Below are 16,239 nucleotides of genomic sequence, written 5' to 3' on the forward strand. Positions count from 1 at the left end.
CTTAAGCCTTCTTCATCTAAAGGTGATGTCATGTTACCTCATCATTTTAATTAGATTTTTGTAGGTACCACAGTGTTGAACCTATTTAACAAATGCCTTAACCAGGGCACCTGTCCAGCAGATTTTAAGCATGCTACAGTTCTCCCATTATTAAAGAGGGCTAATTTTGCAATAGAGGATCCTAATAATTTTAGACTGATCTCAAATTTACTTTTTTTAGCTAAGGTAGTTAAAAGCACATATCACTGTGAATTCAATTATGTGAGCCCTTTCAGTCATGCTTTAAGCCCTGCCATAGCACTGATACTGTGTTGGTCAAAGTGTTAAATGACATCTTTGTTTCAGTGGATAATGGCAAAAAAAATTATTTTAATTTTGCCTGACCTTAGTGCAGCGTTCGATATGGTGGACCATGAGATTTTAATTAACTGGTTAGAACACTGGGTTGGCCTAAAAGGTAATGTTCTTAAATGGTTTAAATCTAATCTCATTGACAGATTTTTTTCCGTTAGTTTTAGGGGCTGTAATTCTAAAAGATTCCATCTTCCTTGGGGAGTCCTCCAAGGATCAATTCTTGCTCCAATTCTTTTTTCCATTTATATGCTACTGTTGGGGGCTATTTTTCAGAATATAAAGTATCATTCCATTGTTATGCTGATGATACGCAGATTTATTTGCCTGTGAGAGACTTAAATTCAAATTCACTTGACGCTCTATCAGCTTGCTTACACAATGTTAAGGACTGGATGGCTGCAGTTTTTTTAAGCTTAACGAAAACAAATGTGGACTTATTGTGTTCAGCCCTAGAAAGCATGATGTGCTTCAGTGCTCAAATGCAAGTTCTTTGATTGGTTTTGTTAAATCTAGTGTAAAAAAAAATCTGGGATTTGTTCTGGATAGTTATTTAAAGTTGGACAAACAAATTAATACTGTGGTGAGATCTTGGTTTTAATTTTTTTTTTTAATTTACGTCTGTTAGCTAAGACTAAACCATTTATATCCAGTTCAGATTTTGAGAAACCAATTACTGCCATTGTCTTTTCTCGAATGGATTATTGTAATTTCCTTCTATTAAGGAGTTGATGTTCGAGCACTTATGCGTTTACAGAAAATCCAAAACGCAGCAGCAAAAATGATCAAGTCGGCAAAGAAATATGAATCTGTGACTCTGTTATAAATTGCATTAAAGTGGTTGCCAGTATGACTCAGAATTATTTATAAGATGCTCATTTTTGTTTTTAAGGCCTTGCACAATCTAGCTCCTGTGTATTTGGCCAGTATGGTGGCAATCTACACCCCCTCTAGATCCTTGAGATCAGAAAATCAACATCTGTTTTGTGCTACTAGGACAAAATATAAACATAGAGATGACAGAGCTTTTTCTCGAGCAGGCCCTGAACTGTTGAATGACCTCCCTCAATCTATTTGATCTGCCAAATCCCATGTTCAAAGCTATGTTAAAACAACATCTTTTGAATACAAACGGGGAGCTTTTTTAAATGGGTTAATGTTTATGAGTGTTTATGTGACGTGGGTGTATACATTTTTGCTATCTTCTTGTGTTTCTTAGCTTGTGATTGTGAAGCACTTTGGGCAACGAGTTGTATTAAACTGTGCTATATAAACAAACAAACAAACAAACAAACAATCAAGGTACTAACTGATGTCCATTAAAACAGAAGCTAACCTTAAATGAACAGAACGCCCTCCATGAACTTGCTCCATGATGCTCATGACCTCACTACAAAATTCCTACCTTTTATATCTCTCACAGGGTGATGCTGGATCCTCTGCTGCTGGAATCAAGGTAAGACAGGACCTCAGAAATATTTTTGTTTCTAAGTCTGTGTTTTTAATAAATCCTTCTATAAGCATTCTTATTACAGGGTGAGCCTGGCGAGCCAGGGCGTGGAGGTCAAAAGGTAAAATTGCAGAGCTCATATTTTACTCCTAGCCAAAGTATTCACTTATGAAAGATATTGTTTGGAACAATGTGTCTTAATGACAGCTGATTCATTAATTGAGAACACTGATCATTTGTTTTAATGTTTTAATATGTTTTAAACATGTTGTCATTAATGATTAACGAAAGAGCTTTATAGTGTTCTAACTTTTTTGCACCTTATGTCTGTAAAAGGCAAAGCTTACCAACATTTTCTTGCTGCTTATAAGCATGTGAATCTCAGGCACCAACCTGACAAAAAAAGAAAGTCTTTTTAGCAAGGACAACTTTATAGCCCATTCTCAGATGAACTGAGAACACATTTCTCCACCTGATAAAAAGCATAAATCTACACCATGGCATTACAGTTTGTCTACTTTGTATTTTTGTAGTTTTGAATCACACTTTATTACTTGTTCTTGTTCTGTCCAGTAAAACACTGTTTTCTCTGAATAAATAATCCGGTCCAAATTCAGTATGAAATCCAAGAGAACAGTTTGAGTTCTACTCTAAAGGCCCATTCACACCAAGCACGATAGCTATAAATAACGATAAAGATATAGTTCTAAAAATCGTTCTCAACATTAAAGAATAGCAGAGTCCACACCACAACTATAAAGATACCATAAAGACACAGAAACGATATCGTTGAAATCACTTCCAGAACAATTTTTTTTTCCAGCTGATGAACGATACAAAGATTGACAGTCAATCAGAATCCGTCCTGCTATAACGAGTTCGAGAATTTAAAGCGGCAGATGCACATGTGCTTAGAATAAACAGACAATATCGTTTGCTGGTGTAGACTCTAATATTGTTATCTTTATAGTTATGGGTTATCATGGGTTGTTGCCCGGGTTACTTTTGAGGTCTGGTACAAATATGACATGGGCTAGAAAAATACATAGGCTACAAGTCTCACATGTATGCATGTTTAATCATGAAAAGATTACATGTTTTTCAATCAGATTCACAATCTTTTCATGATTAAATGTGCATACATGTGAGACTGCATTCCTAAATAATGGTGATTCTATTAAACCCTTTGAAATCACAAACACATCTGAATATTTAAACCTGCATTTGTGCAGCCGCTGATCCAGAAAGAACAGTGCTCATCATGTAAAGTTTTATGTTTGAAACCGCTTCACAAACAGTCTACACAGCAGGCTATGTTTCCTTGTTGCAAACATTAATAATGAAAGTGTTGGGATAAAAGTTTATAGCCCTAATATACAGTCATGTCAAAAAGTTTTGGCAGTGACATAAATTTTGTGTTTTGCAAAATTTGCTGCTTAAGCTGTTGTGGTGTTCATTCACATTGTTTTTAGATTATTGTGTAGAGTGATCTTGGCACTTTATTTATTAAGCTTCTCAAAGTGCCAGTTTAGTCTTAAGAGCTGAGAATTCATTAAATTTACTCCTACTTTCAAACTTAAGTATAAAAGCAAATTCCCTTCCAGTCAGTCACATGTGAGTATAAGAAGGCAGCAAGTTTAATGCATACCAGCTTTCGTTTCGGAGCCAAGCGACAACATCCTTCTGCTCCATCCAGTGTCTTCAAGTGAGCTACGAGTTCAACGCACTCTTGGAAGCTTCTGGTGTTGGCGGTACGGCGCCATGGTCGTTCTGTGTCGAGCGGTTTGTGCAATTCAGGCTGAACTACTACACCCTGTTGTACTGCAAGCGGCCAAATCCCCTGTGCGCCTCAGCACTGAAAGAGCATTTCTCTAAAAGAGCAACTTTCTCTAAAAGAGCTTCATGGGTGTGTCTTTATAAAGACGACAGATAGTCCTTATAAGGATGCAATTTCACCCGTTCTGGATGCGGTCATTAGCTGGCACCGGATGATGGTCACAATCGCTGCCTCACGTGTCTGGGCATTAAACACGCTAAGGTGGCTTTCACGGATGAATCATGTTCCCACTGCGGGAAGATGAGCGTCTCAGAGCTGCGGACCAGGCTTCGCTACCTCCAGGGGGTGGCGTTCCATTGCCTCTGCCACGATCTAAGGCTTGTCCTGGTGGCTGCCAGGCGAAAACTACTTCCGGCAGTAGCACGGGCGGTCTAAGGGTCACAGTGGTGGCAAACCCTTCAGGGAACCAACCTCGGGGCCCATCACTCCTCCAACACCTCCGATCCAGTTGGGCAGCCCATGGAACATGCTGGGCCCTCTGTAAAGAGTGTACCAGTGGCGCCCTTCCCGATGACCGGATGTCGATCACTGCATCGGAGGGAGAGCTCTTTGGTGAGGAAGATTCGTCTGCACTGCCACCCTGGCCGGAAGACCCGTTGTTCCCTTCACAGTCATGTAGGCATTCATCTGATCTAACCGGCAGTGCCTATGTGGCTTACTGGAGGTGCACCAGGCCAATGCACTGAAGGACCTGCACGAGTGTGGTCACGATCTGGAAGTTCTGAAAGAGTTCCAAACCCGCCACTGACCTCACACTCTGAGCAACGAAAGTCACCAGAAGTTTCTCTGGGTCATGCGATATCCACGCTTGTTGTCTAGGAAAGCCATCTCTGGCTGTGTCTGGCTGACATGAGGGACACAGACAAGGTACGGTTCCTCAACGCCCCTGTGTGTCTCAGACCGGCTTCTTTGGTGACACGGTCAAGAGCTTTGCCCAGCAGTTCTCGGCTGCACAGAAGCAGACAGAGGCAATCCAATACATCCTGCCCCGGCAGGCAGCTGCTGCCTCCACCCATCCGCCGGGCCGCAGCGCCCCAGTCTGCTCTTCACCAAGGGAGGCCCCCTGCATCCACCCCCGCTCCCGCTCAGTATCCAGCCAAGGAGCATCGTTGAGCCAGGCATAGGGCAGGCAGCCCCACCTGTCCACGCCCCAGTCAAATCTGGCTGCAAAAGGAAGAGCAAGCGAATGTTTTGTTTTGTTTTAGCCCACCATCGGCCTCACGGTCGACAGTACCCAAATTCTCTATGAAAGAACAGTTTTCACTATCTCTGGGTCCCAGGAAGGCAAGGAGAGTTGCAGACAGCCCAACACTGGACCTCACTCATCCTCCTCCTTCGCCAGCCGGCAGCAGCGGGCAGTTCGAGAGCGTCAACAAAGGCCCTACTTACACACCCTATGCCAAGCTGTGGAACCAGGTAAGCGTTGCACCACACACTCAAACCTCTCTTCGGTCCGCTCACAAGCCACCCAAGTTGGGTCCCTGCATTCCACCTTGTTGCCCCACTGCGGGTACAGCGGGGGTTCCGTTGGTCCTGTTTGCACGGTATCTGGGTGCCTGGCTAGTGCTACCCAGCCCATCTTGCTGGCTTCTGTGGACCATCAGCCTCGGCTACGCGATTCAGTTCACCCGGCGCCCCCCCAAGTTCAGCGGCATCGGCTTCACAGCAGTGAAGGAGGGCCGATGCTCCTATCCTGTGGGTGGAGATCACAGTCCTACTGGTGAAGAATGCGATAGAGGCCAATATGCAAGAAAGTGGTTTTACAGCCCTTACTTCATTGTACCCAAGAAAGGCAGTGGACCTGCAAATTTTGAACCGGGCCCTTCATCGGTTACTGTTCAAGATGTTGACGCAGAAACGCATCTTCGGGTACCTCTGTCCCTGTCTGACTTTCATGTGTCGATCCTTATGCACCACAGACCATTTCTGCAGCTTGCGTTTGAGGGACGGGCATATCAGTACAAGGTCCTGTCCTTTGGGCTATCCCTGTCTCCCTGTGTCTTCACGAAAGTCACGGAGGTGGGCCCTTGTTCCCCATAGAGAGCAGAGTGTTCGCATCCTCAAACTATCTAGTTGATTGTCTTGTAATAGCACCATCTCGGGATCAGTTGTGCCAGCACAGGGACTGGTGCTCTGGCACCTCAGCCTGTTGGGTCTTCAGGTCAACTGGGAAAAGAGCAAACTCTCCCTAATGCAGAGGATCTCTTTTCCTCGGTATGAAGTTGTAAGCAGTGTTCCTTGCATTGAATCATCTCAAAGGGCGCTTACGAGGCAAGCATGTGCTGGTCTGAACGGACAACACAGCGACCGTTGCGTACATCAAGTGGCAAGGTGGTCTGCCCTCCCGTCGCATGTCACAGCTCGCCCGACACCTCCTCCTTTGGAGTCTTCCCAGAGACCTCTCACTGCTAGTTGTTCTACTCCCTGACCGAGGGAACACTCGGCACAGACGCATTGGCACACAGCTGGCCATGAGGTCTGCGCAAGTATGCGCTTTCCCCAGTGAGCCTTCTCACACAGACGCTGTGCAAGGTCAGGGAGGACGAGGAGCAGGTCTTGCTTGTGGCCAGAGGTAGGTAGAGTACCCAAAAACTGTACTCAAGTAAAAGTAAAAGTACTTATAGAAATATTTACTCAAGTAAAAGTAAAAATACTAGTCTGAATAGTTATGGATAAACTATTACGGATAAGTATCGGACATATAAAATCTACTCAAGTAGTTAGTTACTAGTTACTTTGGGTCATATACTGAATATCTATAGTCTATTTTTATTTGGATATATAGATAAAATGTGTGTGTGTGTGTGTGTGTGTGTGTGTATATATATATATATATATTTCATCAGCCTTTACTCCAGTCTCCAGTGTCGCATAATCCTTCAGATATCATTCCAATATGTTGATTGTCTATCAGTGATGTTCTCTTTAGCTTTCTATTCATCAAAGAATCCTAAACAAAATGTCACTTGTTCCAAAAAAATATTAAGCAGCAAAACTTAAAAAAAGGATGTATTATATATGTATAAATAACCTCTGACACAGAGAAGAGTGAAAACTCCTCACATGACCGCTAAGTAACCAAACATCTGAACATAACGAACCAAATGCACACTGACAGATCTTCTTCCATCTGTTCTGCAAAATGTAAACATATGTTTATTTATGCAAGCGTAAATATTTTGGAAATATCAATGTTAATTGTGTCTAGCCAAAGGCATTCCTCCTGGAACAGAGCTAACGCGGGTTTGGAGGGTATTTATTTCATACCCTGTGACAGCTTATTTAATGTAAAAAGAATATTTTATTTAATGTATAAGCAGGGGATTCATGCACTCATTATTTTTGAGGGGGCGCGAGTGGGGGGGTCGTCATGTGACACACAGGCACTACAACAGCATATTGGCAAATTATTACTAAGCATTATTTATTTTTTTCATTTTTATAAGAAACATTACAAGACGCATGAACTATATCATGAAATATCTTGATTCTCACCTTCATAGATTATGTTAGATAATATGCGATGGTCAAAGTAGCCTAATAATGTAATCTATTAACCATGCATAAAATCCTGTCTGTTTACTTAATTAACAGATATGGGTGTCATGCCATAACATATTTTTCATATATCATATTTCATATATTTATATTAAATGTGAATATAACATTGAAAGTTAATGTGATATAAAACCGTTGTAAGTTAGGCTACTAATCTTTCATTGTACAGAAAGAGAGCAAAGAACATTTACATTATCAAAGAACATTTACATTATCAAAAAAGATTTTCGCTGACAGTCTAGAGTTCAATCACTCTCAAAAACTCCCATTAAAATCACTGAAACTGTTAACACTGTGAAATCAATATCTTATTTATAGATTTGTACACACATCTGCACTTTGTTGTTTCTGACGAGAGAATTCGCCAGAAAGAGGTATTCAGTCAGCGAGTGAGTGAAGGAAGCACCGGCATTTTAGCGATGACTCATTGGAACACCTTTGATAGGTCATTGCATTCATAAGCTCACCAGAATCTTGTGTGATTGGTTATAATGCGCAGTGCTGGAAAAACGCATCTGTCTCTGGCTCAGCGCCAGCCAGCAAACGCGGATCTGAATTTAGCAGCTGATGATATGATTCACTGAACGTTCTCACGCCAGCATGATTGTATCAAATACAGAAAATATTAATCGGCTATTTTTTTGTCTTTTGGAAGCTGCATTCAAAATCCACTTGGCTCAAAAATCTGAGGGGGCATGACGCCTCTGTTATAAGTTACACATACAACAAACTAATGTCATAGTGGTATCGTGTACTGTAATCGAATGTAGCCTTAGTTGTACCTGTTGAACCATAGACAGCACATGCGCTGTTCATCTAATAAAGATCTTCATCGCTAGCAAACAATAACCTTTGCAGATTTGCTTTTAATTCATTGCAGATCCAAAGCCACGTTTTCAACGCTCATGATGTTCTTGAACTTTCTGTTACAACTCTGAGTGAACTGCTTCAGACGCTCAGTGTGCGGCAGGGAACTGAACAAATCATTCAAACTGATTCACGAACCAATTCACTGGTTACCCAACTAGTTTGATCAAGCCTTTGAATAGAATTGATTTAAAAGAATGAATCACTCGCAAATGAGCATCGCTCATTGCCCAGAGAAAAGTAGACGGCACGTTTGGTATAAACTGAAGCATTTATAACTTTTATTGCATTAAGATAAAGTAACGAGGGGAGCGTCGCCCACAGTAACGAAGTAAAAGTACAGATTTTTCCCCAAAAATTTACTTAAGTAAGAGTAAAAGTGCCCATCTTTAAATATATTTCAAAAGTATTAGTTACCCAAAAAAATTACTCAAGTAAATGTAACGAAGTAAATGTAACTCGTTACTACCCACCTCTGCTTGTGGCGCCGTATTGGCCCACTCGGATCTGGTTCCCTAGTGCTCCTCAAAAAAGCACCTCCCTGGCGGATTCTGAGTCAGGAAGGATCTACTGACTCAGAGACGGGGCACCCTATGGCACCTGCGTGCAGACCTCTGGAAACTTCATGTCTGGTCCCTGGACAGGACGTGGATGTTCTAGGTGACCTACCCCAAGAGGTAGTGGACACCATCACTTCAAAGAGAACACCGTCTATGAGACACACTAATGCACTAAAGTGGAACCTGTTCATCAAGTGGTGCTCTTCTCATCAAGAAGACCCCCGGAGATGCCCGATCAGGGTCATGCTTTCTTTTTTGCAGCAAGGGCTGGAGCAAAGGCTGTCTCCCTCCACCCTCAAAGTCCAGGTTGCTCCGATTGCTGTGTACCATGACCCCGTAGAAGGGAAGTCGGTGGGTAAGCATAACCTGGTCATCAGGTTCCTTAGAGGGGCCAGGAGGTTGAATCCTTCCCGGCGCCCCTCCATACCCTCTTGGGACCTGCTTGCACTGGCCTCCATCAAGAGGGTAGGGGACCTGCAGGCATCTCCCATCCAAGACTCCTGCCCAGATATATGCCAAAATGACCCCCACTCAATCCTAAGGCCCCCGCTCGGCTATGTGACCAAGGTTCCCATGACTCCCTTTAGGGTTCAGATGGTGAACCTGCAGGCGCTGCCTGCCCCCGGAGGAGGCAGACCCAGCCCTAGTTTTACTCTGTCCCGTCCGAGCCCTCAGATGCTACGTAGACCGGACACAAAACTTTAGGACCTCAGTCCAGCTCTTTGTCTGTTATCGAGGCCGGCAGAAGGGGAATGTCATCTCAAAGCAGAGGATGGCCCACTGGATAGTGGATGCCATCACCCTGGCTTATCAGGCACAAGGTGTGCCCTGCCCGTTCAGGTTGTGAGCTCACTCTACTAGAAGTGTTGCATCCTCCTGGGCACTGGCTCGTGGTGCCTCGCTGGCAGATATTTGTAGAGCTGCGGGCTGGGCGACCCCCAACACGTTCACTAGATTCTATAGCCTTTGTGTGGAGCCGGTATCCTCCTGTGTTCTCACCTCAAATGGGTAGTGGCACTGAGAGGCCCCGTTAGTGTCGGTTTGCTAAAACCTCTCCAGAGAGTCCATATCGTAGACCCTGTCGAGCTCCTCCATCCCCTCGGCAGCCAGATGTAGTGGAGTGTCCGGTACCAGGCTTTCATTCACTGAATCCTTGAGAACCGGTAGAAGGCTAGATTCCATATGTGAGACCTAAGTGGATCACATATGTGTAAAGTACACGGTATAACCTCAGAGCCTGTGTTTTCCCGGCAGACTTCTGCCATTTCAAAGAGGGTTACAATCACCTCCAATTTTCCATACGCACCTAAACGGATGTTCATATGTGTATTTCCTCCTGAGACCTCCTTCAGGAAGGATGGAGCTTCTGCAGTGTCCCTGTTCCAAGTGAAATGGGTATGTTTTTCCAGTGTTATCCAATCTCACTGAGTGGGTAGTGCTTTGACAATGGTGAGTGGAACTTTTGTTGCAAGCCCTGGCCTACACCAAAAAGGAGTGCAGGTGGCTTGCACAGGGCACTGGAAGGGGCAGCATCCATGTCGCTTTGGTAGGAATCTCAATTCGTCAGTCACCGACCTGACGTCGAGAATCCTCCACAGTGAAAACCTGGTATGAATTGCACCTGCTGCCACCTTATACCCATGCTGTGATCAGCTGCAGCTGGATGCAATAATTGCATCCCAATGTGCATTGGCTTGTTTAGTTTACAATCAAAGTAGATTGGTCTATCGAAGGGATATCCCAAGTCATCCATCACTGACGTGACGTCTCTGTTCCCTCCTTCAGGGAACGAGGGTTACCATACATAACCGAGACGTTATCAAATTTCTTAAAGCTAAGAATCACTCTTACTCTCCCAGTTATTTAAGACAGCTTGAGAGGTCTCTCAAGTGGTTAGGAGTTGCCAGTAGGGGTTTGTGATGGCACTAAGGAAATAGAGAAATGCAAGAATCTTTCAGTAGAGGAACAATGTTCTTAAAATAATTGACGACGAGCAGTTAATCAAACCGTTATGTTTCCTTAGTTATTCAAACAGAAAACGAGCAAAGAATATTTACATTACCAAAGAACATCATAAATGACTTCAGTCTATCGTGATTATTATATGCTCTTTAACTCCCGTTACACTCCCGTTATAATCAGTGAAGCTACCTACACTGTATCATGAATGAATCAATCTCTTACCCCTTATTTACACTGCACACGTCTGCGGTGCGTTACTGCTCCGACACAGCCCGGAGCTGATCACGGTTACTCACCAGCTGCACCGTTGCAAGTTTCTGAAGCAGCTCTCCATGCTGCATCACTAAAGATAGGCGCCTATAATTTTGACAGATAATAATAATCATCTTGCTATCATCAAAGAAAAAGTTTCCTTGCCATAAGGTATTCTCTTATTCTCTTCTTTATTGTCACATGTGTGTTGAATGTGAACTCCTATTAGGAATTTAACTATTCAATGTAAATTTATCTGAGAATATTCTTAAATAAAGAAATCTATTCAGTGATTGGTCATTGTGTATTTCATCATCCAAAATCCCATTTGTGGCACAGCAAAGTATTGTGAATCAACTCTAAGTCTGACACATAAGATTTAGTCCTACACTTTGCTTAAATTATGACTGAGATGCTTGATAAATAACTTTTAAGCGTAGCTTTGACCCAAGAACTTTTTTACACTTAAAGAGCAGGTCATATTGTATTTTAAAGTGTCCTAATATTGTGTTGGAGTCCCCTACAACAGGTTTAAATGCATCTAAGGTCAGAAAAAAATTTTATTTTCTCAAAATATACATTTAATATTAGAGTCCTTTGCCAATGATTTCTAAACGATTTGTTCCAAGCAAGTTAGGAGCAAACCCCTCCCTTCCATAAGCCTACTCTGCTCTAATTGGTCAGCTGGCCAAGCCTGTTGTGATTGGCACAGAGAGGAGTCCTTGAGCCAGTTAGCCAGCGCTACAATTGACAAAGCACCTTTACATAAAACAGTAATATAGTGCGCCAGTCTGTCACTGGGTAACACATTTGCATAATCCCTGCCATGTCTGTGAAATACGAACAGAGTCTGACCTGCCCACAAACACTCCCGCTAGTTATTGTGTTTACATGATGTTGAGAAGACGCTGTGTTCATGGATACCACAGAAATACCATTCAAACCTTTTGTTTTGTGCATGTCATTTTACCAAGGACTGATTCTCTTATCTTGGCTTTTTTCTGTGTTGACTTCTAATCTTCTTAATTTGGACTAACAAGCTCTCCAAACCACAACCTGTAAGTATGATTGATATGTTGTGTACATTTTCAATTGAGTGCTCAAAATTTTTTTTGTAATAATATGTAATGTATACCTAGTGCAGCTTTAGGTTTCCAGCTAAAGCACAATATTACTGTCTTACTGAAGTAGTTCTGATAATTCACTGTGAACCCACTATTTCCTAAGATTGTGTTGATTATTGTAGACTGATGTTGTTCTAATTACTTCGTTTAATAATTAAAGAATGTAGTGTAGCACACAGACTTTATAATCATTGTGAAATTGCTGTTTATTGTGCTGCACCGGCAGATATAGGGTTAATGTGGGAGAGACAAGCGAGTTAGTTAATGGTGCTCCTATAAAGCTGTTCTGCATTCTGATTAAAAGTTAAGACAGAGCGTCTTTTGTCTGTTGTTCTTCAAACATTGCAGTAGACATATTTTGGTTTACAAACTGTATTGTTTCATCAGTTTCACGTATCCATCAAGTGTTCACAGTTTAGCAGCTAAACTTTAGCTGTGTGCACGATTCGCTTGCCTAAGTGTTTTTGTATTTTTATGTCATTATGTCATTATTATAAGAACGGATTGGAGCACTATATTACTGTTTTATGTAAAGGTGCTTTGTCAATTGTAGTGCTGGCTAACTCCCCAAGAGCATATAACTGGCTCAAGGACTCGTCTCTGTGCCATTCACAGCAGGCTTGGCCAGCTGACCAGTCAGAGCAGACTAGGCTTATGGAAGGGAGGGGTTTGCTCCGAACTTGCTTGGAACAAATCGTTTCGAAATTATTGGCAAATGACTCAGCATTTAAACCTGTTGTAGGGGACTCAAACACAATATCAGGACACTTTAAAATACCATATGACCTGTTCTTTAAGTCAGTTCTTAGCAGCGTTCTAATTCTCAGAGGCTTTATAAATACGGGCCCAGATTCATTTTAAATAATTGCTAAAAGCTTTATTGGCCAAAAAATTTTACTTTACACAAAACATTAATTGTGTAATTAAAGTAATAAAAGTAATTTCACTGTTTTTTGATTGTGCCACAAAATGACCAGCTAACATTAACTGACTAATCATATCAGCAGCACATGTGAAAGTGCATGAGTACTAGTCAAGACTAATTAGATAGTAAGATCAGACTGATTGCTATAAAAGGAGGGAAGATGCACTTCCAATCATTGTGTTCTAGTTAGCAATGGTTACCTCCAAAGAAACATGTGCAGCCATCATCGCTTACCATCAAGATGCCCTCACATGCAAGGAAATTGCTATAAGAATATTGCACCTGAAAGAACCATTAACCAGATCATCAAAAACCTCAAGGAGAGAGGTTCTACTGCAGTGAAGAAGTCTTCAGGATGTCCCAGAGTCTCCAGCAAGCACCAGGACCGTCACTTTCTGAGGAGTCAGCTATGGAATCGTGTCACCACGACTGCAGAGCTCGCTCAGGAATGGCAGCAGGTTGGTGTGAGAGCATCTGCACGCACAGTGAGGCCAAGATTTTGGACAAAAGCCTGGTGTCAAGAAGGAAAGCAAAGAAGCCACTTCTCTCCAAGAAAAACGTCAAGGACAGACTGAAATTCTGCAGGGAGTACAAGGATTGGAAAGATATTTTCTCTGATGAAGCTCTTTTCCGACCATTTGGGACATCTAGAAAATGGAATGTTTGGAGAACAAAGGGTGAACACTGCCATGAGTCCTGTGACGTGCCAACAGTGAAGCATAATGAGACCATCCATGTGTGGGGTTGCTTTCAACCAAGGAAGTGGGCTCTCTCATAATTTTGCCCAAAAACACTGCCATGAATAAAAAATGGTATCAAAACATCATGAAAGAGCGACTTCTTTCAACAATCAATTTGGTGATGATCCATGCATTTTCTAGCATGATGGAGCACCATGTCACAAAGCAAGAGTGATAAAGAAGTGGCTCGAAGATTATTACATTGAAATTTTGGATCTGTGGCCAGGCAAAGGTTATTAAGGACAAGGGTCAACACTGTAAATATTGACTAATTATATAATTTTGATGACAATAGAAGCCTTAAAAAGTTATAATATGCTTATCATTGTTTTTCAATATACCATAGGAACATGGAAAAATAATCTACAAATACTGAAGCAGCAAACTTTGCAAAACACAAAATTTTTGTCACTGACAAAACTTCTGGCCATGACTGTAGACTGATGTTGCGGGAGCTGCGAGGGTGGGGGGGGGGGGGGTGGGTTGTAATTCAAAGAATGCTCAAATAGGCATGAGCTAATGCTTGTTGCTGTTTTGGTTTGTTTGCTTGTATACTTTTGTATGCTTACAACCTGCTGGCCTTGTAAAAATCCCTCCCATTTTATATAACGCTCAAAACTGGTCTTTGACAGTGGTGTAATGTAACAAATATTAATAATTTGTTACAGTACTTCAGTATTTTTGGGAGTATCTCTACTTTACTTGACTTTTTATATTCCAGTCAGCTTTTACTTTTACTACACTACATTTCCTAATTAAAATGGGATACATTTCCCAGAAGCATATTCGTTACTTACTACAAAATAGAAGTCAGAAGAATACGCACTGCAGTAACTGCAGGACTCCTAAAAAAAAACCTTTGCTCATGTGGAAACAAGGGCGCGCACAACCACAGATTATTCATTTTCCACTCAAGTCAAGTCTGAGGTCTGCGCTTTACAGTATTTCTTCTGCCATAATATGGTAAGAGTTGTTATAATGAAGTGTGATTGGACATTATCAAGTAGGCAATATCACCAAATTACACAGAGAGTGCACGCACATTGATTTATTTGTCTATTAAAACTCAAAATTCCAGGCATTCTAAATTGTAGACAGCAAAAATGCTTCTGTATGCTTTTTATATTTATGTAAAAATAATAATCACATTTAATAAGCATTTATGTTCAGTAAAGCAATAAGTGACTTACATTTTAGACATAATATTGCTTGTTTTTGCTAAATTGTGCCAACAAAAATAGCTCGAAACAAAGGTCACAGCACTGTTTTGCATTTCTGAGCAATGGACGATGTTTACTTATTGAGTGAATCAGCTTTTTAAATGAATTGGTTGAATAAATGATTCAGTGATTCACTCATTAACACAGTCAAATGCTTTGTTCCTGAATGAATCAATCGTTTGAATGAATCTGTTGAATCTCAATGACTAATTTATGACTCATTAACAGTCACTTGCTGCCACCTACTGGCGGTTTTAATTTCACATTTTGACCTTTTTTTTATTATTATTTCAAATATCAGTATTCATCGTTTTATTTTAAAAACAAAACATTATTTATCCATCTGTAACTGCAGTTTAAATGTATCCATGTCGCCTCTGAGATACATAAAGTGTAAATACATCTAAATGCTTATTCAGATGCTGATTCCAGAAATGTTTTCTTATGTTGAAATGAAAGACACTAAGTACCAGATAAAGTGCTTCTTATTCTTACCCAAAAATACAAAATGGAAGAAAGAGTTAAAACTGAACACAATCTTGCTACTCAGGCTGTGTTTGAACCTTTTTATACATATATTTATTTGCTTCTTTTTCATTTTGCATTTACTTGTACTTTTACTTTCAATACTTAAGTACGTTTAAGATTTAAAAAAAAAAATAATTAAACTTAAGTACAATAAATATCACATTCTTTACGACTTTTACTTAAGTAATATTCTAAACGGTGATTTCAACTTCTACCAAATGTAGTTTCTGGCAAAAAAACTATACTCTAAATCATAAATGGCTAAAATCCACATTATACACAACATTTCTTTGAAAGCAATGATATGCTGCAAATAATGATTGTATAAGTTACATTATGCCAGTAGGTGGTGAACAGTGACTGTTAACAGGAACTGTTAATAAGAATCATTCATTCAGGATATTTAAAACAAAACAAGTCTTCATTTATTTATTTCAAATTATAATTATTTTATATATATATATATATATATATATATATATATATATATATATATATATATTATATATATATATATATATATATTTTACATAGGCTAATTTGTTTAATTTAATGTATCTTTTAAATAGATTCATTTATAACATTAATAAAACATTTTGTCAAACTCGAGTAAATTACATATTTTGTTGGGTTTCTGTTTTGTTTTCAGAATCATGGGAGAATCATACCTTAAAATGCATAGGCAAAAACAGGTGCATCTCAATAAATTAGAATGTCGTGGAAAAGGTCATTTATTTCAGTAATTCAACTCAAATTGTAAATTTTGTGTGTTAAATAAATTCAGTGCACACAGACTGAAGTAGTTTATGTCTTTGGATCTTTTAATTGTGATGATTTTGGCTCACATTTAACAAAAACCCACCAA

At 40.5% G+C, this 16,239-nt stretch overlaps 1 protein-coding gene across 21 annotated transcripts in view; it reads left to right on the plus strand.

The window, feature by feature from the left end:
* Positions 1 to 16,239, plus strand: part of LOC109103604 (collagen alpha-1(XXV) chain) — a 527,306-nt gene that overhangs the window by 409,150 nt on the left and 101,917 nt on the right. For all 21 annotated transcript variants that reach the window (XR_006155246.1, XM_042728382.1, XM_042728388.1 and 18 more), the window contains 2 exons: positions 1,775 to 1,807; positions 1,887 to 1,922. Coding sequence is in view for 20 of the 21 variants with exons in the window: in XM_042728382.1 (XP_042584316.1) it covers positions 1,775 to 1,807; positions 1,887 to 1,922 (69 nt within the window). In the remaining variant the exon portion in view is untranslated. The remainder of the gene's footprint in view (positions 1 to 1,774; positions 1,808 to 1,886; positions 1,923 to 16,239) is intronic.

Source organism: Cyprinus carpio, chromosome B7 (assembly GCF_018340385.1).
Source record: "Cyprinus carpio isolate SPL01 chromosome B7, ASM1834038v1, whole genome shotgun sequence".
NCBI lineage: Eukaryota > Metazoa > Chordata > Actinopteri > Cypriniformes > Cyprinidae > Cyprinus > Cyprinus carpio.